At 59.9% G+C, this 23612-nt stretch overlaps 1 protein-coding gene across 2 annotated transcripts in view; it reads right to left on the bottom strand.

The window, feature by feature from the left end:
• Window positions 1-7065: 7065 nt before the first annotated feature.
• AGPAT4 (1-acylglycerol-3-phosphate O-acyltransferase 4) overlaps window positions 7066-23612 on the bottom strand; it is an 89456-nt gene continuing 72909 nt past the window's right edge. For both annotated transcript variants that reach the window (XM_054595119.1, XM_054595124.1), the window contains 6 exons: window positions 18233-18394; window positions 17691-17844; window positions 16280-16382; window positions 14502-14577; window positions 9042-9240; window positions 7066-7375 (listed from right to left, as the gene is read on the bottom strand). In XM_054595119.1, the coding sequence (XP_054451094.1) occupies window positions 7281-7375; window positions 9042-9240; window positions 14502-14577; window positions 16280-16382; window positions 17691-17844; window positions 18233-18394 (789 nt within the window). In that variant the 3' untranslated portion in view covers window positions 7066-7280. The remainder of the gene's footprint in view (window positions 7376-9041; window positions 9241-14501; window positions 14578-16279; window positions 16383-17690; window positions 17845-18232; window positions 18395-23612) is intronic.

Genomic DNA, 23612 nt, shown 5'->3' with positions numbered 1-23612 from the left:
TAAATGGTTTATTTTAGGAAAGTGCAGTTATGTTGTCTTTTCATGGTTACCAGCTTCAGAGCCAACCTGACCCGACCCAGAGGCCCCGTTCCCTCCACTGCTGTGTTCCTGGTGGAAGGGGTGCCGTTGGGGGCTGAGGGGACCCTGGGCCGGGCGTGCTGCAGACGCTGGAGCTCCGCGGCGAGGGGGAAGGAGAAAGGGATGCCAGTGCCCGGGGTGGGCGGGACAGAGGGCCTGAGCCAGCAAGCATGCAGCAGGCACACGTCCTGGCCTTGCTGCCCCGCGCTGGGTGCTCAGCTTGTCTTCACAGCAGGACGTGAGGGTGTCAGGTCGGTGTGAGACCCCGCCACGGGGCCCTGCCGCCAGGAAGCAGCTTTCGTAACCTAAAAGTTCTGTACGTCGTTCTCCAGAAGCTCAAATTCTATGTCGGTAGGTAGTGGTGGTGGTCTTTGATTTCTTTTGGTTATTAAATATTTTTAAACATCGGTTGTAAAGTTTTCTGGATTCTGTGTAGAAAATCTTCGATTCCTTACACATAGCAGCTGATTCTCTGGACAAGCAGTTTCTCGGGCGGGCTCCATGTTCACCTTCCCCCAGGAGTTAATGTCTATTAACGCTGGTGGCGTCACAGGTTTATATAAACTCTTAGAATGTTTTGTGTGATTCCAATTTTTTAAAACAGCTTTTGAGGTATAATTTGCATAGTTTTTGAAGTGTATCATTTGATGGTTCTTAGTATAAGAACCATCTTCTTCACCACCTGTCTTGGAGCATTTCTGTCACCCCCCAGAAACCTCACGTCCGTGCACTCCCCACGCCCACCCCAGCCTCGGGCAACCACTAAGCCACTTCCTGTCTCAATAGAAATTTACCTCTTCTGGACGTTGCACATACATAGTTTTACAATAGAGGGTCTTCTGCGTCTGGGCCCTTCCGCCTAGCGTAGCCCTTCTGAGGTTCGCATGTGTTGCAGCGTGGGCTGGTGCCCCATTCCTTCGTGTTACCGCACGCCGGCCATGCGTTTCCTCCATCTGTTTCCTGGTGCCACTTTGGGGGCGTTAGGAAGAACACTGCTCTGAGCATCACATATGAATCTTTACGTGAACGTGTTCTCGTTTCTCTTGGGAGTGGAACTGCCGGTCCTGTTGTAGGTTCACGTTCAGTATTTTAAGACATTTCCAAAATGACTGCGCGACCTTACACCCCCACGAGCCCCACCGGCGGCTCCAGCTGCTCCAGGCCCTCGTCGGGACCTGCTCTGTCCTCCTCTTAGAGTGTGCTCTGCTGCCTGTGAAGCGGCGCCTTGTGGTCGGTTCATTCTGCATTGCCCTGGCGGCAGCGAGTGTTGTTGCTGATGCTTGGTGGCCGTTGGTCTGTCGCCTTGGGTGAGATGTTGGCTCGAATCTCTTGCCCATCTTTCACTTGGGTTGTTTGTCTTGTGACAGAGTTGGGAGAGTTTTATATATTCTGCATACAAGGCCTTCCCTGGGTGTGTGACTCGCGGACGTTTTTTCTCAGCCTGTGGCTTGTCTTTCCCTTTCTCCACGGTGCCTTTCGCAGGGCAACGTTTGGAATGTTGTAGTCAGGTCGATCGCCTGCCTCCTTACTGCGCCTGCTCTTGATCTCACGTCCATGGAGCCCCTTCCCGCTGTCTGGTCGTGGAAGGAAACGCCTGCTGCTTCCTCCCTGGAGTCTCAGAGGCTCAGCCCCTGCAAGCAGGCCTTTCGCCCCTTCCAGCTAATTTCTGTGCGTGGTGTCGGATGGCAAACCCCTGAGCGCGCGGAGCAGCTCCTCCCACACCGTCAGCTGTGGGCGAGGCAGGGGCGGAGGGCTTGCCGCCCGGCTGTGTAGGCATCCGTGGCGCCCTGTCCTGGTCCCTCAGGTGCACCTGGATGGAGCCCTCTGGGCGCTGCACCCTCAGGCAGGGATGGGCCCAGCGCATCTGAGGCTTCGCCTGTGTGCGCCCTTGTTTGAGCCGCCCTGTGCTAGCTCGTCAGCCCTGTGAGTGTGCTCTGCCCCTTTCCTCCCTCGGCGTTGGCAAACACACAGGTAGAATGGTGTTCCAAAACTTCCTTGATGATTTTGTGTAACTTCCTAGAGTGCTGGGCAAAGATCTGGCTAAAATGAGCACTTGAGACTATGAGAAGAAAAAGTGCAGTTTGTTATTTAATTAATTTTATAAGTCTAAAGGGGCTATTATCTGGCAACCCGAACTTTGTATCCATACCTCTCACTTCCTTAGAAGTCAACAGAACGTACAGATGCCAGAAATTTCAAAAATACCGAGTCACTCCCCCATGTGAAACAGGGTTGTGCCTTGGTAGGAAAAAATATATTAAAGGTAAGAAGTGTATGAGTCTTACTCAGCTTAAAGCTTTCATAACACAGCCCTAGGAGGTATCTCTAGGTGCAGAGAAGATCTAAGTGTAGGTGCTTATTACTAAATGTTTTTTTAATCCTGCCCAAGGACATGCTTATTGATTTTAGAGGGGAAGAGGGGAGAGCGAGAGGGAAAGAAACATCGATAGGTTGCCCCTTGTTTGCACCCTGACTGGGGACTGACCCCACATTCTAGGTGTGTGCCCTGACCAGGAATCAAACCCACAACCCTTCGGTTTACAGGACAATGCTCCAACCAACGGAGGCGTACAGGACAGGGCCTAACTAAGTACTTTTCAAAGAATTCACCGCCTTAATGTTGTTAGAGGACAAGGCTGCGGGGCTAGAAGTGCCTGGCTTGGAAATGCTCTTGCAAGAGAAAAACCAGGGGATTGACTCTCTGTACAGTACTGCGTTTTGTTTTGGCCTCATTGTGCTTAAGGAAGAGTCTTTCCTTACCTCAGGAAAGGGCATCCCGAGAAAACAGTGGGGATTAGTTATTAAAGCCTCTCAGTGCCCTCATCACTCAGCCCTCACGGAGCCCCGCTGGAGGCGGCCCGGGAGCCGCGCCCCCGCCCCCGCCCCCGCCCCGGGGCTGCTCTGGGAAGGACACACATGCTTGCTGTGCAGGTGAGAGCGCTTTCTTTGCTGTCCCACCCGGGCAGCGGGGGTTCCAACAGTTCATTGTCATCCCTAGATGTCCACGGGTGACAGGTGAGGCACATGTCATGGGCCGAGAGCAACGGGGAAGCGTGCCTTGCCCCCGCCCCGCCCTCTGTTAGTTGCTCGTGTTTGTGACACCCCCGCAACACTCCCATGGGACGTTGGAGAGATGGGTGTGTCCATGGATTCACACCGAGGTGGTGGCGGCCCCCTCAGCCCTCTGCACAGGGGTGTTTTGGGGGTGGGGGTTTGGGGCCTGGAAGGACCGCTTGCCACCCCCTTTTTCTCTGGCATGTTCACCAAGGAGGTCGACTGAGCCTGATTGTCATCCTGGTGCCCCCGCCCCCCCCCACCTGAAATTGCTTTAAAAATGGTTTTCAATTAAATCTCCTAAGATATTTTTAGGAAATTGCCCTACTGCACTGCAACCCATTCCTCACTCACCCACGCATCCACCAGTCATTCTGCAGATGGGGCGAATCCGGACAAGAGGGCGGTTCGGTGCTTGGCCTGCCGTCCCTCAGTAGTTCTTCGGCAGAGGCCGGACGTGGTCCTGACCTGGAATGTGGGGGAGAGGACTGCTTCCCACTTCAGTGCAGGAAACCCAGGGCCAGCTGCCACCATCCATGTGACTGGCGGCAGGAGGAAGGCCACGCATGTCCGGAGCACAGAACACGGAGGCCAGCCCTTGCCCCCGGATCCGGAGCCCTGTTCTCGGCCGAGGCAGCACTCATCCCTGCCGCTGCAGTCGGCTCCAGGACCTTGTGTGTGCAGAGGGGCGCTGGTGCAGCTCCCTGTGTGGCCCAGCGTGGGGGAGGCTGCCGCCACGTCATGTCACTCTGCAGACAGCATGGAAGGACCCCCTCCCCCAGGCATCGTGAAACGCAGTCGCCGGAGGAAGGGAAACGCAGATTCTGGACCTAATGGGACAACCCAAGGGACCTGTCTCCATCCGTCACTGGGGAGTCACATGGGCGAGAGCCCTTTCAAGAAGCCCCAGGAAGGCTGGGGTGGTGCAAAGCCGCACGCAGGCTCCTGCGGGCAGAGCTGCGGCCCCGCGCCCCCCAAATGCGGGCGACGTTTGCTGGCGCAGGTCCCTCCTGCAGTCTCGGGACATCCGCTGAACCCAAAACCCCCTCCGCCTGAGCCTCAGGCCGACGCTGCAGGGACCGCAGGTGCCTTTCTCCCCGCTTCATCCACGTGCACGAATAAGCTCGAAAGCCTTTGCTGAGTGTGACTTGCTTCGCTTGGGGACCCGCCAGGCCCTGACGCAGTCCGTATCAGGAGAGAGGGCAGAAGCTGCCAGGGCCTTTTGTCTGTTACGTCAGCTATTAGTGTGTTTTGGCTGGACAGTTAATTACCACAGGATTTTACATCTAAGTCACTGTCTTTCAGTTGCACTTATGACTGCATTACAAAAACACTTCGAAAAATATTTTTAAACATCCATAGCTACTTTTACAGAGCTTTCCGTGCATTTCGGGACGACAGTGGTCAAGAGCTTTTGTTGCAGTACGGCCGTCTGGCGATGTGAAAAGGTGTGGTCCGCCTGCAGACACAAACAAGGTGGGAGACCCACGGGGCGCTGGCTCTTCTTCTGAGGCTATCTCACCAACTCAGCGGTCTGGCTCAGTCCCGAGCCCCAGGCCAACACACGTGGCCACGTGGCTGCCGCTTCTGAATGAAGTCGCTGGGGAAAGTGCAGGGACCGCCGGCCCCAGCGCTGCGGGGGTCTGGGGTGGGCGCCGTGCTGCGCTCTGATCGTCATCACCCGGTGTCCTTGTCTCTGCCACCCTGGGTGTTGCCGGGCTGGCCTGAGCTGAGACAGTGGGGCACAGGATGACTGGGAAGCTAAGTCCATGACGTGCCGCTGGGGACAGCAGTGGCCTCAGCTCCTCAGACTTAGAAAATCAAAAACGCCCTGGGAGCTAGAAGATCCCTACTGAGGAGAGGCCACTGTCAGACCTGAGCCGGGTTCCAGGAGTCAAGGGGAGTGGCGAGTCTTTCCGGGCACCGTGCTGTGTCTGCCCCTGCGGGGACAGAAGGACAGCCAGGTCCCCACCTGCCTAACAAAGTGATTCTTCAGGGAAGGGCCACATGGCTGAAGAAGTGGTTGGGATCCCGCCCCAGCACCCCCCTTCTTGTTTTCTAAGGTGATTTTAGAAACGGCACCGGTTCGTGCTTCCCGCAGAAGAATGTTCAGTCCTCCGCCTTCCTCTGCCCTGGACTAAGGCACGGGGGTGCCTCGTGTGCACACGCCTCTCCGTTTGGTTCAGGGCCACTTCAGAAAAAAGTGAAATGTCTATGGACCCCTTTTATGTGCCAGGCAGTGTGTGATCAGAGCTCCAGTCACCACTGTATCAAATGGGACGACTGAGAGGAAAACGCGTTTTTGAACACAAAGTGATTCGTGGTCATTGTGGGGAAGTGGCAACACAGGCAGCCTTTGGTCTTTTGCCTGTCGCAGGATTCGTGCCTTAGGGTTCCTGAAGTGTGTGCACAGGTGCGACCTGGCCTCCCCCAGGACATCCCACGAGGTAGGTGTCGTCCCCCCTACAGACGGGGCAGGGGGGCTGGAGCGGCGGAGCAGCTGGGCCGGGGCCTCGCCCCGCACTTCTCTGGTGAGGGCTGGTGTGCGGCTCAGCACGGCCAATGCCCCACGGCATCACCCCGGGGCTCCTGCCGCGCTCAGGGCCCCAGGGCACGCCGCCAGGTGCACGGCCGGCCGCTGCAGGGTCGTCCCAGCCTGTCCTGTGCACTCTGTGGGAGGCTGCGTCTGAACCGGGCGCGTGGCCTCACACAGAGGCGACCCTGCCCTTGGTGTTAGCTCAGGCCCTGGCCTCACCAGTGCCCCCCACAGCTGAGCCAGGCCCTGTTCCTCTTCTGCTGCCACAGACGTGGACCAGTGACCCGACAGTCCTGAACTGAGCAGAACTCCCCGCAGGTCCCGGCCCGCCCGGGCTACGTCGGCTCGGGTGCGCTTGGGGAGCTGCAGCCCTGGTTCCCCGGGGCTGCGACTGACGTGCACACAAGGGCACGGCTCTGAATAGGGCGGGCCTTGGCGTGTGGCCCGGCCAGTGTCTGGGGACGGTGCCTCCCGTCCCCTCTGACCCTGCAGAACGGGCGTCTGTGGTGGGCAGCGGGATTAACGGCACCTCCATCGGCACTCACGCTCGTCGGTACCCGTGAGTCCACGTGCCACGCGTCTCGGGCAGAGGATACTGCCCGGTCCCTGACAGCTCTCCTCTGGGGACACTGCTGCTTTGCTTTCTTGTTCTGCACCTGGCGCCTGTCCACTGCAGCAGTTTGCAGCAGGGTCCTGCATGTGGGCCGTTCTTCAGAGACCAGAGGCCACGGGGCTGTGCTTCCACAGCATAGACGTCTGGGCTTCCAGTGGGAAAGCAGCAGCCCGGGGCTCCGGCCCCCCGCCTGACTCCAGCTGGGCCCCCGCGCAGCGCGTGTCAGCGGGCGCAGCTACTGCGTGCTGCCCAGGCAGAGGGGGTGTGAAATCAGCTCCGCGATCACTGTGGGAGCCCATGTTTCGAGATCGGGGTCTTCAGGGAGCTGGGCATGGATCTAATGCTTCGAGAGGGAGACCCATGGCAGGGAGACCGGGGAAACCAAAGTGCCTCACAGGGGCCACAGGGAGCGCCCGGTCGGCACGTGGGCACACCGCGCCCTGCCTCCGCCAGCGCCCTCCTGGCCGGCCCCCAGCCCACGGGGCAGTGTAGAATGCAACGGGGGTGGGGTCTGGGTGAACACACACTACAGAAGAGCCAGACACTAATGTTTTTTCTTTTTTTGAGGCATAATTTAGTCATCTTACCTACAGCGCCGTTCACTCTATCTCTGGCCATCGCGGTTACAGAAAACAGCACCAAAGGATGAAAGGGACAGTCCCCTTGCTCCCATCCCTGCCCTCCCCCGGGCCCCCGCACACCTCGGTGACCACAGGACAAAGCTCACACTCAGCCATACGTCAGCCTCCCTGCTCTGTGTTCTTTCTCATACACGCAAGCACGCACACGCACACACACGCACAGAAAGAACCGGAGCCCACGAAAGCATGTGGGGAAGAAGAGATTTAAGCCCATCTCCAGCCCCAGCCGGCGGCGTTGAGACAAGACCCCCTGCCCCCCAGCAGGGGCTCTCCCAGCATCGTCACTGGGTCCCACCAAGGAAGACAGGCAGCGTCCACCAGTTCCCCAAGGTCCCCTCTGGGCGGGACGTGTCCTGAGTCAGTCGTTCTGCTTCTGCTTGCTGTCCACGTCGCCGTAGGCAGAGCCCTTGTCAATCTCCGTCACGCCAATCATCCATCGGACCCCCATGGAAGCTGCAGACACGGGAAGGGCGGGCGTTAGGAGGGGTGTGGGGGAGGCCGAGGCCCGCAGAAGGCAGCTGTCCGTATGTCCATCCAAGCCGTCAGCAGAGAGCTGGCAGGCCTTGGGTGCCGTCGTCACCACGACCAGGGGCCCAGGCCTCACTGAACTGTGGGACATCGGAAGGACAGCAAGGCTTCAACACTGGCGGGGGGACGGAGCTCGGTGAGCCCTGCCCTCTGTACATGGGCGCACGGGTCCCTGCCTACCTACTGTGCGATCCCCAGGCAGCAGAGTCTGTAAAGAGCCCTGCCCGCCCCCCCGCCCCCCCGGGAGCCTGGAGAGTGCGGGCGCTCAGACACCTGCCCAGCGCCTCACACGCTCCACGCTGCTCTGGGGGCAAGCGTGAGAGCAGTGAACGTGCAAAGGCCCTGCTGCCCCTGAAAGCCTTCTCTCCAGCAGCTGGGTCTGGCCCCACGGAGGACGCAGAGGAGCTGCAGGAGAGCCCCAGGTGGCACAGGCTCGGCCAGCCACCCGCCCGGCTGCGGGGAGCACGCCTCGCTCACCTGGAGCGCCCAGCACCGACTTACAGTGCGCATTTCAGGGTGTACAGGGGGGTGGTGACGGGTCTCCCAGCCTTGGTGCGCCTGGGAACAGAGCCACAGCTCTGGTCTGGGCACCTGAGAAGGAGGGGCTGGGACAGGGAGGCAACCAGCCAGCGAGGCCCACATGGCCCACAGGTAGGTGCAAGCTGGCGGACGGCAGCCTGGGGCCAGCTCTGGACGGACAGGCCCTGTCCCGCCTCCCTGCCAGGGAGGTGATGAGAACACACTGCAGGGAATGAGGAGGAGCCAGAGGAGGGACTCATCGCCCGAGCCCTTGTGAGGAGGACAGGCCACAGGCAGTGACTTCAGGCAAAGTGCAGCGGGGCTCGGGCTCAGGGGGAAGGGGTGGACATGGAGCCGTCGGCTCCTGCAGAGCTCCAGGGGCCCCTGGGGAGCCTGTTCAGCCTTGTGTGGGCACCGAGGACACCGCGGGGCAGCCTTCTCCAGGGGGCACCGGTCTGTGTTCACCTTCTGCCGCCCCTCCTGGGGGCCTGGTAACCACGGCTCCCCACACGCCTGCCGATGCAGCAGTGGCGGCGCAGGGCCGGAGTGGGGCGGTGGTCTCTGCTGTCTGCGGGGAGTTCAGTCTGGGGTTTCCTGCATCCTCATCTTTCTATACTTTTTACACATAGTATTTATGTTTTAACATTAAAATGTATCTTAATTTCAGGAAAGGCAACAGCAGGGACTATTTTAGCAACGATGGCCAAGTTGCCTGTTGCAACTGTACAGCCTAGAATTGGTGCTTCATCCAGAAGAGATGGTTTGTGTGCTGGGAAGTGTAGGTGACCACGATTTATTGGGAGGGAACAGTATCAGAGGAGGCCTCTGGGAACGTTCATGTGAACATGTCTGAGACCAGAGACTGGGCCCTGGGGGCTCCTGGGGGCTTTGGAGGAGCCCACGGCTCCCTGTCCTCCCTGCAGATCTATCCCGTCCCCCCGAGCCTGAGCCCCGCTGCACTTGGGGGATAGGAACGTGGCCTGGAATCGAGAGTTGCTGGGTGGTCTGCCCCACGCTGTGGTGACTCTTCCCCACTCCGCGTGCACTGCTGCCTCCCCTGCCAGCCACTCACCCACAAAGAAGACGAGGACAAAGCTGGCCAGCGTCAGGGAAGACCCGCTACTGACCATGTTGACCAGGAAGCGGAAGAAAGGGTAGAGCAGCAGCGAGGCCCAGAACAGCCAGTTGAGCAGTGTCCAGGGCCGCCGAGGGGGCACCATGGGCGTCTCGGGGAAGGAGCCCGTCCTGTAGTACTCCTCCTGGAAGGCGTCCTGGGGACAGAGAGGGGCCCTCAGCGCTCTCCTCAGACCTCCCGGGCTCCTGCCACGGGCTCCATGCAGCCGGGGGTCCGAGTGCCCACAGAAGGCTCCTGTTGGCACCGAATGGGGCTGTCCCCTCCCACGGCGACACCTGGAGAGGCGGGGTTGCCGGAGGCCCCCACTGAGTCCAGGCTCCTGGGCAGGAGGGCTGTCCCTACGGGTCTTTAGGGAGGGAGGTGAGATGCTGCCCTGACCCCCACCCTCAGCGACACTGTAGAACAGGGTGGAGACCTGCGCCTTGGACAGGAGCCCGCGGCGCCCAAGCCACGACACCCAGCCCATCACCCTGCAGACAGGCTCCCGCAGGCTCCCGCAGGCTCCAGGCTGCAGGAGTAGAGGCACAGGGAGGCGGCCAGGCGCAGGAACAGTCCTCTGGCCGGGCCTCCTTCCTCTCTCGGGGGCAAGTGACTGCACTAAGCAACTGCCCAGACAGCCAAAATGGTCAGCAGGCTCCGGCCCGACTTGTCGGAGCAGACCCGCCTCCGACGGCCCAGCTGAAACTAAGTTCCAGAAATTCTACCATCTGCATCTGAATGCCGCAGGGTGTGCGTGCCACGGGAGGCTCGGCACCACGCGCAGGAGGGAGCACCGGGCGCTGCTGGGCGGCAGAGGCTGTCGAGGCTAGGCAGCCTTCCGGGGGCGCTCCCCTACTTGCTCCTGCCGCCGCGTCAGAGCGCCCTGCGGCTGGCGGCACGCCGCCCTTCTTACCTGAGCGGTGCCTGGAGAACGAGCTTCCAGCCGCTTCAAGCGCTGAGATAGAAACGGCTAAAGCATGTCAATCATACTTTTCTTCTTTTCCAGGCAGGGTTTACAGAATAATGTGATTTTTAGACCACTCAGAGTCATTATTTTTAAAATTGGTCCACAAAACGGGCCATTTTGGAAGAAACCCTGACCTCTTCCCCTGAGATCGGGAGCCGCCGTCTGCGCCCCGCCCCGCCCCGCCCCGCCCCGCCCCGCCCCGCCCCGCCCCGCCCCGCCCCGCCCCGCCCCGCCCCGCCCCTGCCTCTTCCTGCCCTCGAAGTTGGCAGGACTGGCAGCTGTGGGAAGCCGGGAGGTTCTTGGGGGAAATCAAATCAAGCAACTATAGGACAAGGGCATGTATGCCCAGGGCCTCCCACCCCGGAACTGAGGGAGACAGAGATGCTGGTCACCTAAGTAGACGTCTTACGAGGGAGGGACCGAGGGAGGGACCGTGACCTGCGGGATGCCTGGGGGTGGGGCAGGTAGCACCTGGCTCCCCCAAGGCCTCCCAAGTTTCCTCCTGGCCAGAAACGTGCATGGTTTTTCTCAGCCCAGGTTGGGGCCACCAGGAGCCTGATCACCAGTGAAGGGGTGCACTGGGCTGAATGTGTGTGCCCCCCCTAGAACTTAGGCACCCTGAAACCTGAGTCCTGAGGTGACAGTGTTAGGAGTGAGGCTCTGGGAGGTGAGGAGGTCGTGAGGGTGGGGCCTTAGGATGGGGCTCAGTGCCCTTATTCCCCAGGCCCCAGAGAGCCCCTCCGTAACCCTGAGCTCGGACTCCTGGCTGCCCCGCCCCCACAGCTGTGAGGCATGAAGTCATGTCATTTCTAAGCCTCTGCACCCCGTGCCCTGGTCCCATCCGGAGCCGCCCCGCCCCTGGCCTCCTTGGGCCCGGCTCACCCCAAGACAGCCCAGGGCCGCTGCTTTCATCCCTGTTTAAATTATCACCACGGGTGGCTCATGTGTGACCCTATCAGCAAACTGCAGGCTACAACCCAGGAAGTGCTTTAAGTTACAAATGAGAAGTTAAACTAGGATGGCTCTGGGGAAAGGGGTGCCCACGTGAGAACCTCCAAGCCTGGAGACAGCTTTTGTGGGCATGTACTTGAGCCAGAGGGACGTGTCTGGGAGTAAGATCCCCACGGACTGAGAAAACGCCGCGGAGACGGCGGTGCTCAGCTCTTCCGCGTTTAGAGTCAAAGTTTACTGGAGGAGGGAGAAAGCGGAGCAGGGCTGGGACCACCGGACAGTTAATGGGATCTGTGCTCCCCTGAGGGCGGTTATTTCGAAGGTGCCTGAACCCAGACGCGCGGAAACAACAGGCAGGGCTGGCTGAAGGCAAACGTAAACCTCCTGCTGAATGTCAGAGGCTTGGGGTGGAACCACCCGCAGGACCTGCCCCGTGTGGAATTTATGACTGGATCACCCTGTGCGGTTTCTCTCTGTTAAACCCCTTTCTGGCCCTGGCGGGTGTGGCCCAGTGGATTGAGCACCGGCCTGCGAACCAAAGGGTCGCTGATTTGATTCCCTAGTGCAGGGTACGTGGCTGGGCCGCAGGCCCGGTCCCTGGTAAGGGGGCGTGTGAGATGCAACCACACATTGATGTTTCTCCCCTCTCCCTCCTTTCCCCTCTCTAAAAATAAACAAGTAAAATCTTTAAAACAAAACAAAACAAAAACCCCTTTCAGTCCCCAGGTGGTTCTGGGCTTACGGGTGCACACCGACATGGAGTTGACCTGGGAAACTGCTTTGGTCACTGAGGACCTCAGGAAGGTGTAAATGATTTCTGGAAGCTCCCCTCGCCTGCCACCACTGCTGCCAGCAGGGGTCCCGCATGCATTTCTAATGCAAAGTTCGTTCCACTTAAAGGCCAGCCCTGTTTTCAGAAATGATGTCCTGCTGCAGAGGGCATTTAAATGGCGGTGGTAGAGAGGAGGTTTCTTTTTATTTCCATCTGGACACAACGTCACACACCCTTCCTGGCGCCCAGCGCCCTCCTGTACTCTGCAGACGCTTCACTTGTCCGTGCAAGGGAAGTGGTGGTTTTAGCGGAGCCCCACTTGGGCGAGCGTGGCGGGCACCAAAATCTCTGGTGCATGTGAAGCCCAGATCTGCCGAGGCCCCTGGGAAAACAGGGTGGGCCCAGCTCTTCCCTCTCAGACGCGTGGCTGACCATGGCCACGTACGGGTCCGTGGTTGTGCCTACAGGGAAAAGCCAGCCTCACGGGCCTATTCACAGGAGGCAGGCAGCCGTCCCAGCCCCCCATGGAGAGAAAGGACCTGGCCCCCAGCCCCGGGCTTTGAGGACTGAGCTGGGAGACTGAGGCAAATCGTGCCCTTTTCCACACCTTAATTTCCTTGTCAACGAGCCTGAGCTTTGAACTAGGTGATGGCTTTGGGAACCCCTTCCAAACTGAACAATGTCATTTTAGTGCAAATGTAGTTGAGGGAAAACATCCTGAGACTTTATCAGGGAGGAAAGGAGACCCTTCCCTGAAAGCCCAGGGGCTTGGTGCGCAGTGACTGCAGTCGGCCTGCCTCGGTGGGGCCGGCGGAGGCGACGGCCGAGAACGGGCTCCTGCCGCGACGCAGGTGGGGTCGGGCGAGGAGAACGACCGAGAACGGGCTCCTGCCGCGACGCAGGTGGGGTCGGGCGAGGAGAACGACCGAGAACGGGCTCCTGCCGCGACGCAGGTGGGGCCAATTGAGAACAATCTCCTTTGCTTTGAGGAGCTACCGTGGCTGCATTTGCTGTCAATTTGTAGGGCTCCTTTCTTAGGCCTTTTCTGAACACATGTTTCTTTTTGCTAATAGTGACATTTTAAATACCACCTAAACCAGCGATTTTCAACCATTTTCATTTCCCAGCACATATACACTAATTATTAAAACTGCGGCACACCAAAAATACAGGCTTTTTGCCAAGTCTGCCAAAAAAACAGATATAATTTTGATTCATTCACACGGGACGGCTACTGTCGTGTTGGCTGTTGTCATTTTTTTATTTGACAATCTAAGGGAAAAGAGGTCCATGCTCCTGACTAAACAAACAGGCATTGCGCGTTTCAAGAACTCTTGCAGGGCATCTGTTGAAAATCGCTGGCCGAATGATTCGACCGGAAAACGGCACAAGGACAATGCCTCGTGAGGAAACCAGAGGAGAATCTATACTGTGTCTCTGCCCGGCCCGGGCGTGCGGCAGCACAGGACCTCGATAACCCGGAACCTTGCTGAAAACGTGGGCGCTCACCCCCGCTGGGTATGAAGCGGCTGCCCGGGAGGTGCACATTCGCCGGTCCCACCTCGGCCTCCGACCAGCAGTCCTCGAGCCTGGGGCCCAGGCGTCCACACAGCTCCCTGCTTACTAGTTGTCAGAGCAGACTGGGGAGCTGTGCCCTGAGCCATCCAGGAAAGAGGCCCAAAGGGCACGTTCTGGGAGCAGCATGCCAAAGGCATCGTTGGAAAAGCGCTCCCTTGGGGAAGACAGAGGCAACTTCTTGCATAGAGACTCTTAGGAGCTTCATTCAAAACACCGAGCACATTCACAAGGGTGTCTACACTTCCCCGGGTGGTGGCGATTTGGACCCAAACCTTCAAACACGCTCAAGCTAGGATTCACGTTCTCATCCCCAAGCCGTGGGGGGCCCAGAACGTCCTGTGTGAGGACAGGGCGGAGAAGACAGCATGTGCCAGGCAGCCTGGGCTTCCAGAAGCCGGGGAAGAGACACCGGAATTACCGCATGCGTTTGATTCTAGCTAATGTGCCCATTTGGGCTCAACACGAACGACGGACCTGAATTGTTTCCTGGGTGGTGAGGCATGGCCATGAAATGCCCCCTTGCCAGGCGGGAGCCAGACTCGCCCCTCCCGTAAGTCAGGTGGTCGAGGCAACATGTCGCTGGGCTCCCGTTGCCCTGTGCATGCCTCGAGGTAGGGAAACCAGCGAAAGAGAAGGCCACGCTCCAAAGGAGGGAAGAGAGAGGGGGCCCTGGGGAGCAGGGCCACAGACAGGCCGAGCTGGGCCTCGTGGGCGCCTCCCCGCCTGTGCCACAGTGCTGAGACGGCATAGGCAACCAGGGTGCAGACCCTGGGGCCAGCAGGCTCCTGTGCCCGCCGAGGGGAACACCACAGCCCCCTGAACACGTCGCCTTGGGAGCAGAGGCGGGAGGACGGATGGACGGACGAGAGCCGCAGGAGCCTTCACATCCTTTTCTGTCTGCTGTACCCACAAAACGCATGTGTGCTCTCGGGGGTGCCCCTTTAGAATGCACTTGGCTGTATTTCCTCCCCTGTGGCTGAGGGAAGGGTCAGCTCCAGGGTCGTTACTGATGGGGACGTGAGGCCTCGCCTGCAGGGAGGCTTGCCACTGCCGCCGCCCACTCCCCGAGGCCCCCCCGTCCCCCGCCGTGCACCCGCAGTGCTGCCTGAACGGGTGCACGGAGCCCGCGGGACTGCCACGTGGCACTGACCTTCTCCTGGTAGAGCTTGTGGAGCCAGGCCGCACACTCGTCCTCGTCTTCTGGGACTTCTTCTAGAGGGATCCGCCTGCAAGGCAGAGGGCAGAGTTGGCAGGAGCCCAGCACCAGGCGCCCCGCACCCCCCACCCCTACCCCCAGCGTGACTTCAAAATAGCACCGCCGACTTCTGGCCTCTCTGCAGGTCGTGAGGCTGTGAAGAGGGTGATTCAGCTGCTAGGATGGGGGGAGCCCCCATCCGCGTGGTGGGAACACAAGCTGGACTGCAGTCCTGGCCCACGGCAGAGGGACCAAGACGGCTCCGCCTCCCTCCATCACCCCCCCTCCCCCGCCATGGAGAGGCCCAGTTGAGGGCATGCTGCCTCTGTTTCCACGGGACAGTCTGGGATGCGCAGAATCTGGCTGCCAGCATGCTGGCACTTTTGTCTGCCAGGTAATGATTTGACTCTAACGGTGACATGTCTCCCATTGATGATCCCAGAGCCTCTCGGGCAGCATCGAGGCGGGCTTTCTGCAAGGACTTTGCAAAATACGAGGGCATGACATGTGTCTTGGGAGACAAATGCTCCCCAGGATGGGAGAGACCAGGGGACCCTCCCAGGCCCAGCGGCTCAAGACAGCCGGTGCTGATGGGCGGGCTGACCCCAGAGGGCAGGGGGTATGGCTTCGGTGCTTCCTCCCTGACTGGCACATGTGCTCCGGGAGGGGTGGCCCAGGAAGGGGCCCGTGGAGGCGAGCTCCTCTCGCCTACCGAGTGCTCAGGGTTCCCCCAGGCACCCCGGCCCCTCAGCCCCCCGAGTGGAGTTCCTGCTGGGCGTTGGCGGACCCTGGGGGTCAGCTTCACTCCCCTTCTGGGAGATGCCTCTTTGGGGAAGGTGGGCGCAGGTCCTGCCCCTGGGCCTGACAACAGAGCGATAGGGCGGACGGTCGACTGCGGCGTTAGCACCGAAAACAGTAATAATCACGATGCTGCTTTCCTGTTTTTAAGGGGGAGCCAGAGTTGCTTTGAGGTGGAGAGCTATTTAACTCAGGCCACTGTCCACCAACACCAAGTTCCAGCTTCTCCCGCAGCCTGGGCGGGGGCGTGGGGGTGACCGCCACTGAACCTTCCTGGAGCTGGGGTGTAATTTAGCATCTCTAAGGCCTTTTTAAGCCCCATCAGGATGTCACAGAATACTTGGCCAGTTCGCCAAGAGTGTGTGTCTTGGATCATAAAAAACCAGTCCGAACCCCATCACGTGGGACTTGGATGCGTGAAGCACCGCTGCCTGATGCCGGCTTTGGATTGTTTCCAGGGTCAGACACTCTGTGAGCCCATCAACAGGCAAGGAGAACTGGTCTGTCTAACACCTTGCGAGGTGTTTTCAGTAGAATCCTACCAGCTTGGACCGTGACTCGTGAGTGAGATACCACCAGAGTGGTTCTCTTGGCTTCCAGGCCTCCACAGAAATGGCACGTGCACTTATCTGTCCAAAAAGGGGTCAATAAAACAACCCCTTCACGCCAGGTCTCAAAATGACTATAAAATACCACCTTCTGTTTGTCCTGCCCGGGTGCCGTGATCAGAAGGAGCTGGCGAGAGACGACGGGGGGAGACAAAGCTCGCCTGAGGGCCCCCAACAGGGCCTGTCTCTCAGGTGTGTAATGTGAACAGGGATGGCTGCGGACGGGAAGGCACTGAACAGATTTCCCGGGAAGGAAGCTGCAGGTGGCGCCTCGTTCACTGGGAGACGGGTCCAGCCCTTCCTGGACAGGAAACGCCTCCCACTCACCTGACGTATAAATCTGCGTGGTATTTCTTTCCGTTCAGGACTCCCAGCAGGGTTGGGTTTTCGTTATTTCTGAAATTGAGTGTACAGTCATATACAGCTGAAACTATAAAAAATAAAACAAATACAAAGCAGTATATAGCATGTGAACCCAAGTCGGTTTTGTAGATACACACATTGGAAGACAATCATCAAAGGGCTAGCTGGCTACTGATGGGGCTGCTGGTTTCTCCTTCGTGCGCTTTCTAGCTTGTCTGAGTGCTCTCCGTTGAATACAGGTCCCATGTGGTGACCAGAACAGCACACTAGGACTTAGGGATAGAAACCAGGACTGTCACCGAGGTCAGGGGAGGGGCAAGCAGCACTGCATGCCCCACGTAGATGTACAACAACAAATGCTGATATTTAAATGTGCCAATAGTAAGATAAACCGGCTGAAACATGCCCTCTGATGGTGCGTCTGAGGCATGAGAGCACAAGCCCCGGGGGAAGTGTTTTCTCTGAGAAACGACGGCTACGGCACCCGAGGGAGGGCCTGGACATGTCTACGGCATGGCGCTATGGTCACTTGCAACGTGGCTGAGAAGCAAACAGGAATCTGACGTTCACGCTCCGGGGTGGGCAATGCCACAGAAGGTCACGCGCTGTCCACACAGCAGCATCTGACCCAAATCCCTGAGCTCTGGGGGCCCACGGGGTGCAGAGGAGGCCCCAGGGCCAGGCCGTGCACAGAGCCACGTTCAACTGCAGCGTCTCTTCCTTCCAGGGTAGCGCCCAGCCATCCCCCGACACAGCCGCCTACCGCCTACCGGGAGGCCATGAGGGAGGCTGAGCTGCCCCAGACCCCAGCTCCGCCCTTCCGGCCCCTTTGGAAACGAGGGACAAGGGGCTTTTGCGGGGGGGCGGGGGGCTGTCACCTGGCAGGAAAAGAACAAAGAATGCCGTTTCTAATCTGAAGGGACGGGTCGAGGAGGTGACAGTTATGGTTGCTACTTTCTTTCTCACCTACAGTGGCTTAGGGCTCCAAACTCAGAGGGCCGGCTGCCACAGATGACAAGGTCACAGAGTTCATCATCTGGGGGGAGCTGGTGCCAGCAGATGAGCAGGAAATGCAAACAAAATCGGGGGTGGGGCCACAGTGGACACATGCCAGGACCCAGGCTTCCCCAGGGCCCGCAGTCATGCAGTACCGGTGCTGAGCAGTGGAGGGCAGTGTTGCCTCAGTGTGAGTGGGAGTGTTCAGGCCTGCAGGCAGTGGCCACGCCTCCCGCACAGGTGCCTGATCCCTGGCTAGCCAGGTGTGCACAGTGCCGCCCCTGTCCCCTCCCCATCAGGGGCCAAGCTGTGCCTCTCAGGGGCGTGGGCTTGGCTTCCTTGCTGCAGTGGGGTGGCGGGGGACTGGGGTTGTCCTTACCTACGTTTCTCAGGCTCCTCACGGTGACGGCGAAGCCCTTGGTGCGCGGCAGCAGGTGGTGCTTGAGGCTGGGCAGCCCCTTGGCCTGGGCCACCTGCATGCTGATCTGGTGCTTCTTCTCCGTGAACCGCGTGCCCTCGCAGTGAATCAGGAACTGCAAGGGACAAGGCGGGGTCACACGGCCCTGGGTCACACCCCCCCCATCACACACCCGAGTCATGCATGTTCCCAGGGAAGCCTTTGGGACGTGGCCAGAGGGGGGCTGGGCCGGTCCCTGTCCTCACGGTGAACCCAGAGGCCGCCGTCCCCTCTGACAGCTCAGGGCAGGGCATCTGGCTGCCCAGCGTGTGCGTGTGAGTGCGGGAGTGTGCACGTGGGTGTGACAAGAGCATCTGGGGCTTGCTTTCTGCACGAGCAAGTTCAGAGGGAGGACAGAGGCGGCATGCGCGCAGCGGGGCAGGTGCGGGGCGCGCCAGGCTGCTCGGCAGGGGCTCGGGCCGCTGGGCGCTGGGGCGGTGGCGGTGGCCTGGGGCCTCACGTACGAAGTACTTCTCGGGGTAGTCCCGGAGGTGCAGCAGGCTCCGTGAGACGGTCTTGCGGTCCTGCTCCCACTTGCGCGTGCAGAAGACCATCTCTGTGAAGTACCACATCCAGCCGATGATGGGGACGTAGGCCAGCTCCTTCTTGGCCAGGACCTTGGAGCCCTGAGGCACATGAGAGGCCCAGGGTGTCAGGGAAAGGGGGGCGGGCACCTTCCTCCCCCACGATCCCAGGAAAAGAGGAGGGAGCAGTCACTCCACAGGCCTACGGAGGATGGACCGGAACACAGGAAAGCAAGAGGCGCTGCCTGCCAGTCCGCCAGAGGTGGTGCTCGGTCGGCCCCATGTGGGGCACGGAGGGTGGGCATGTGGGTGGGCACTGCCCTCCATTCAGAGACGAGGGGACGACGGGAGTGCCCGGAGCTCAACTGGGACCCCCAGGTCATGCAGGGAGCTCACCGCCGGCCCTTTGCCAGCATGTCCTGAAGCCAAGGCTGGCTCGAGGCCGACGATGCAGCCCACGTGACAGGCCCTCGGCCAGCCATGCCAGGCTGCACGGCCACCCCTGGACTGGGAAGACCAGGATCCTGGTGGGGGACAGGGGGCAGGCAGGGGAGACCCAGAAACAGCTTGTTATCTAGTGGATTTGGGTTCTAGATTTTCACCCTTAATTTTGATATTGGCCAAGAGGCTCCATGAAATAGCCATCCCCGGACAATGGCACAGGTGGCTGAGGGTGGTGTGGACTGTCAGGGTGGCCTGAGCTGTGCTCCTGGTGACAGCTGTCTGGCTACGGAACCTACATGGCCCAGAGGCGAGGAGAGCGATGCCTCTGCACGGCCCTTCCTCCTCTTCCTGTCACCTCCAAGACAGTCCGAAGTCCCGGCTCGCTCAGGCACTGGCCCCGTGCAGACAGGAGAAAGATGCGAACAGCCATCGCTCTTTTTTTTTGTTTTAACGTCTTCCCCGAAGCGGGCAGAGGAAGCAGGCATCTTTCAGGTTTAGCGTCTCCATGTTTCTTATGGCTTTTTGTTTCTCCCCCCACAAATCCAACATGCAAACCCCCTCGAGGACCCAGCCCTAAGGTGTCCGTGGCCAGGCGCTCGTCACGCGTGAAGCCAGGGCTCCCCTCGCACCGGGCACAGGCGACACATTTTATGTAAATGCTGTTCAATTCTAAACCGAGAAGAATGGGTTGCCCGTTTTACAGGTGATCAAACCGAGGCTCAGAGATGTTAAGTAACTTGCTCAGCATCACACAGCTAACAGCAAGGAAGCTGAGTAATAGGCCAGGTGGTCTGCCGAGGCCAACGTCCCCGGTAAACGCTGACGGGCATCCCTGGGTTAGACACCGGGCCACCTACCCACAGCCACTGTTTCCTCCTCTTTGACCAGAGTCTCCATTTTGTTCTAAAGGCAACGTGCTCAGGCTCTGGGGTGACCGTGAGTGGCTTCAGCCCAGTGTCCCGGGGACCCCTTAGCTTAATGTGGACATACGACCCGGTTCTGGGCCAGGTGGCTCAGAGGTCTGCTCAGGGGGTGCAAGAGTTCTGGGGCCTCTGGGAAGACCTGGATCCCCGACAGAAGGAGAGATGGCCTGGCTGGCTTTTCCTCCATGAACACGGTTGCAGAGAATGTCACGGTTTTGCGGGTCACCCCAAGATAACAGCCTGGAAACGCTGAGGCCATCGGGGCCCCCGATGTGGAGGCATCTGGCTGTAGCCCTGTGGTCCCTTAACATAAGACACATCTCAGGGCTGAAGCCACTGGATCAGGCTGGTGACACCTCAAGCCAACCCCTGCCGAAGGGCTGGGACAGCGTCTGCCACATGGCTGAGAAAACCCTCTCCTCTCTTCAGCTTTCCAGCGCAGCCTCTGTTTGGCTGTGTGAACCTCAGAACTGGCCTGTCTGTGCAACAGGTATTTATTAAATACCTCCCCTGTGCTAGGCGCGTGCCAGGTGGGGGCACACAGAGACAGGCAGGACTACCCTTGGCCTGGAGGGGCTCAAAGTCTAGTGGGAAGAAAAACGGAGAGCCAGCCCTGTCTGCTATGTCTCTGCCACTAAACGCTGTGACTAAGTTGTCGCACAGACACACTCTCCAGTGTTCGGGGGGCGGGGCGGGGGCCAGGAAGGAAGGGCCAAGACCGGAGCTGGTCGTCCTTCACTGTAGTAAAAGGCAGGAGATGAGACTGGAGCTCAGAATGACTCACCAGGGGCGTGTGTGCTCCAGAAGGTGACAGACTCAATTTGTGCCAACTAGGGTAACACAAATGTGGCCTAATTCTGCTTACGCTTCAGTCTCTCTCTTGTGTTCTCTCTCTGCTGAGGCTAAAGGAGAAAATGCTGGAGACCTCACACCACCCAACAAATCTCAAGAGCTGGAAACAAAACGAACGCTGTTCCACAATTAGTCACAGCCACGGGGAACACATAACACCAACGTGCTACAGAAGCCCCGGAGAATCCATCTCTCGCGGACTGGAAATAGGCGTGAGTCACCGAGGGAAGGCGAGCAGAGTACCCCGGCGCTCTGGCTCTGGCTCTGGCTCGCGTCCCCCCGCCAGCCCACCCCCGTCCCGTGTGCAGATGTGGAGCGGGGAAAGGAGGGGCGCGCGGGGACGCACTGGAGGCCTCAGGGGCCCGGATCAGGGCTCCAGGACGAAACAGGTGACAGGTGCTCCCCGCATAGGCCCTGCTGCCTGTGCCTGGGCAGAGGCCCTCGAGGCCCCTTCTATTCCGAGTGGCCAGCTCGAGTCCTTCCCGGGGTGGCCCAGGACGAGGGAGACAGAGCAGAAGGCAGGGCGGGGGAGGGGGCCCCCAAGTGCAGAGGGTAATGGGAGGGAGTTCCTGACCCAGCACCTTCTCGACAGCAGTCTCTAACAGACGGTGACGCAGCACAGGCTGAGGGGGACAGAGGAGGGGGTGGCAAGGAGGGGCATGGGTGGCATTGGTGGCGTTGCCCGTGTGCGGCAGGTTGTGGGGAGAGGAGGGGGAGGCCAGCGCGTTGCTGCTGCTGGTGAGCCTGGGCCACCGTCCCGCAGGGCGACGGGCCTCGCCTGTGGAAGGCTACGCCAGGAGTCTAGCCCGTAAGCGGCAGGCCTTCGTGCGTCTGACCGGGGAGCGCGCCTTCCGTGCAGTCCGCGCTCCCGTGTCCGGGAGCGTGTGCAGCGGGAGCACCAGGTGCCTCGGTGCTGCCCGGGGAGCTGCTGACTGCCGTCCCCGGCCAGCGATGCCCTGGCCTCTGCGCCTCTCCCTCGACTCCTGACCTGGATCGGCCCGACCCCGGCTTGCCAGACCCGCCTGGGGGGCATGTAGAGGCAAGGCGTGCGCCCCGCCACTCGCAGGGTATTGGGGAGCCTGGGGGAGAGAGCTGCTCGGTGAGGGTGAGGGTGAGGGAGGGGACAGGGCGGAGGGCACAGTCCCCACCCACCCACGTGGCCACCGAGGGGAGCTTGCCGCAAAGTCGCCCCGACGGCCGCCAGAAGCGCAGCTGCAAGTGTATCCATGGGAAAGAACCACAAAGCACTCCACACCCAGAAACTTCTCGTGGCTCCTTGGCCAGAGAATCTGACAGGCGCATGTGACGCAGCCGTGATAAAGGCGATGTGGTGGCGGTGCGCCTTGCGTGAAAATGGCGGGGACCCAGGGCCAGGGCAGCCTTATCAGGTCCTCGTCCACGCCTTATCCGATTGTGAGGGAACACAGATGAAGGGAAACTAGTCCTACAGCATCAAAGAATCGAGTACTTATTGCGCACCTGCTTTGCACTAGGCGTTTTACTTATATGTTCATGTGCCCCATATACTCATTAAACCCTTGCAACACCATGAGATGGGAATTATGAACCGAGGGTCAGAAGAGGGTCACAAAGCGCGTAAACCCGGGAGACAGGGTTCAAGTACACACCTAGGCCATTGTTTTGTTGGGGTTTGTTTTTCCCACGCATCCGCCTCTCCCTGCCAGCCTCGGTCAGTGAACTGTTCTGCAGTCAGTAGAGCGGGAAAAATGGCTTTTGGTATCTGAGCGTAGAACCCATAGGTTCGCCTCTCTGAGTGTTAAGTCTTTCGCTAAGTTTTAGATGTTCAAAAACAAAATACAAGAACCCTACAATTTGGGGGGATGTTACAACGGATGGAGGGTGTGGCCCTTAGATACCCATCGGCCCTGGCATTTTTCCCTATGGGAAACCTGTAGTTAGAAAACCGATCTCCGGACAATCCCACTTTAGGAAATGCTGGTTGTCAGCTCCGCGGGATCTTCCCCGGGGAAGAGCCGCATCCGGCGCGAACGAGCAGGAGCGTCCCAGCCACACCAAATGCCAACACCAGCAGCTACGGCTCAGCCGTCGTTTCGGCTCCTGAGCGATGTTCTGGGGTCTCGGGACATCGCTGGCTCTCCCAACAGCCACACGGGCCACCGCCTCCGCGCAGGCGAGGACAGCGGCACCCGGCAGGACGGAGGCCCAGCCCCTCTGCCTGCCTTGCTTCAGCAAGTCCCAGGCCACCCCGCTGCAGCTCTGCGACTCAGAGCTGGCGGCCAGCAAACCGAGACGGTGCAAGTGCAGGGGACGGGGAGGAGGGACGAGGGCCAGAGAAGGTCCACGTGGCCAGACGCCCGTGGGGAAGAACCGTCAGCACAGCCCAGGACCCTGGCAACTGGCCACGCCCTCACGGACGGCCATGGTCTCCCTTTCGGTGCCTACCTGGCACTTCCCGCCCCGTCCCTTGCCTCCTGTTGTCCCTTTTAGGTCACCCTCATCAGGTCGCGCGATCTCTCACCTTCCTGAAGTCATACCCATTCTTCTAGGCCATCCCACGTCCTAACCTTCTGGAAGGTTCCTCTGCCTCCTCCTCTCTCATACTGCTCGCCCTGGGGGAAGCCAGGCCAGGCACCGGGACAGGGGGAGCCCTGAGGAGAGGCCCTGGGGAGGGAACAGGCCCGGGAACAGACGCAGCGTCCGCGAGCCTGCGGCTCAGAGGCAGAGCCCCTCCCCCGCTGCACCACGAGCCTGGGATGAGACCCCCGGCCGAGCTGTGCCCAGGTCCAGACCAACACTTGGGGCTTGTCCTGCTGCCGCCCAGAGTGCCTCTGTGTGTCCTCCCGAAAGAGCTGACGGAGGCAGCCCAGGGGGCCTCGGGGTAACCAAGCCACACCCTCCAGCAGACAACACCTACAAAATCAGTGGCTGTCCTGGAGTGCACCCCTGGCCGGGCGCCACCCAAAGACCGGCAAACGCAATCTAAAGCAAAAAAGCCGCACGCCCACGTTCCTGGGGTGGGAAGATAGGTGAACAGCGCCCGCAGCACCAGCAGCCTTCGTCTGCACACGCGAGGGCCGGTCCGCTTGGCCGTGCAGCCCTCCCTGCCCTCGCGCCCCCCT

The sequence above is a fragment of the Pteronotus mesoamericanus genome, unplaced genomic scaffold, assembly GCF_021234165.1.
Source record: "Pteronotus mesoamericanus isolate MK-2021 breed Mesoamerican mustached bat unplaced genomic scaffold, CSHL_Meso_final contig_134, whole genome shotgun sequence".
Taxonomy (NCBI): Eukaryota; Metazoa; Chordata; class Mammalia; order Chiroptera; family Mormoopidae; genus Pteronotus; species Pteronotus mesoamericanus.
Note: the sequence above shows the minus strand (reverse complement) of the source record. Positions and strands in the feature narration are given on the sequence as shown.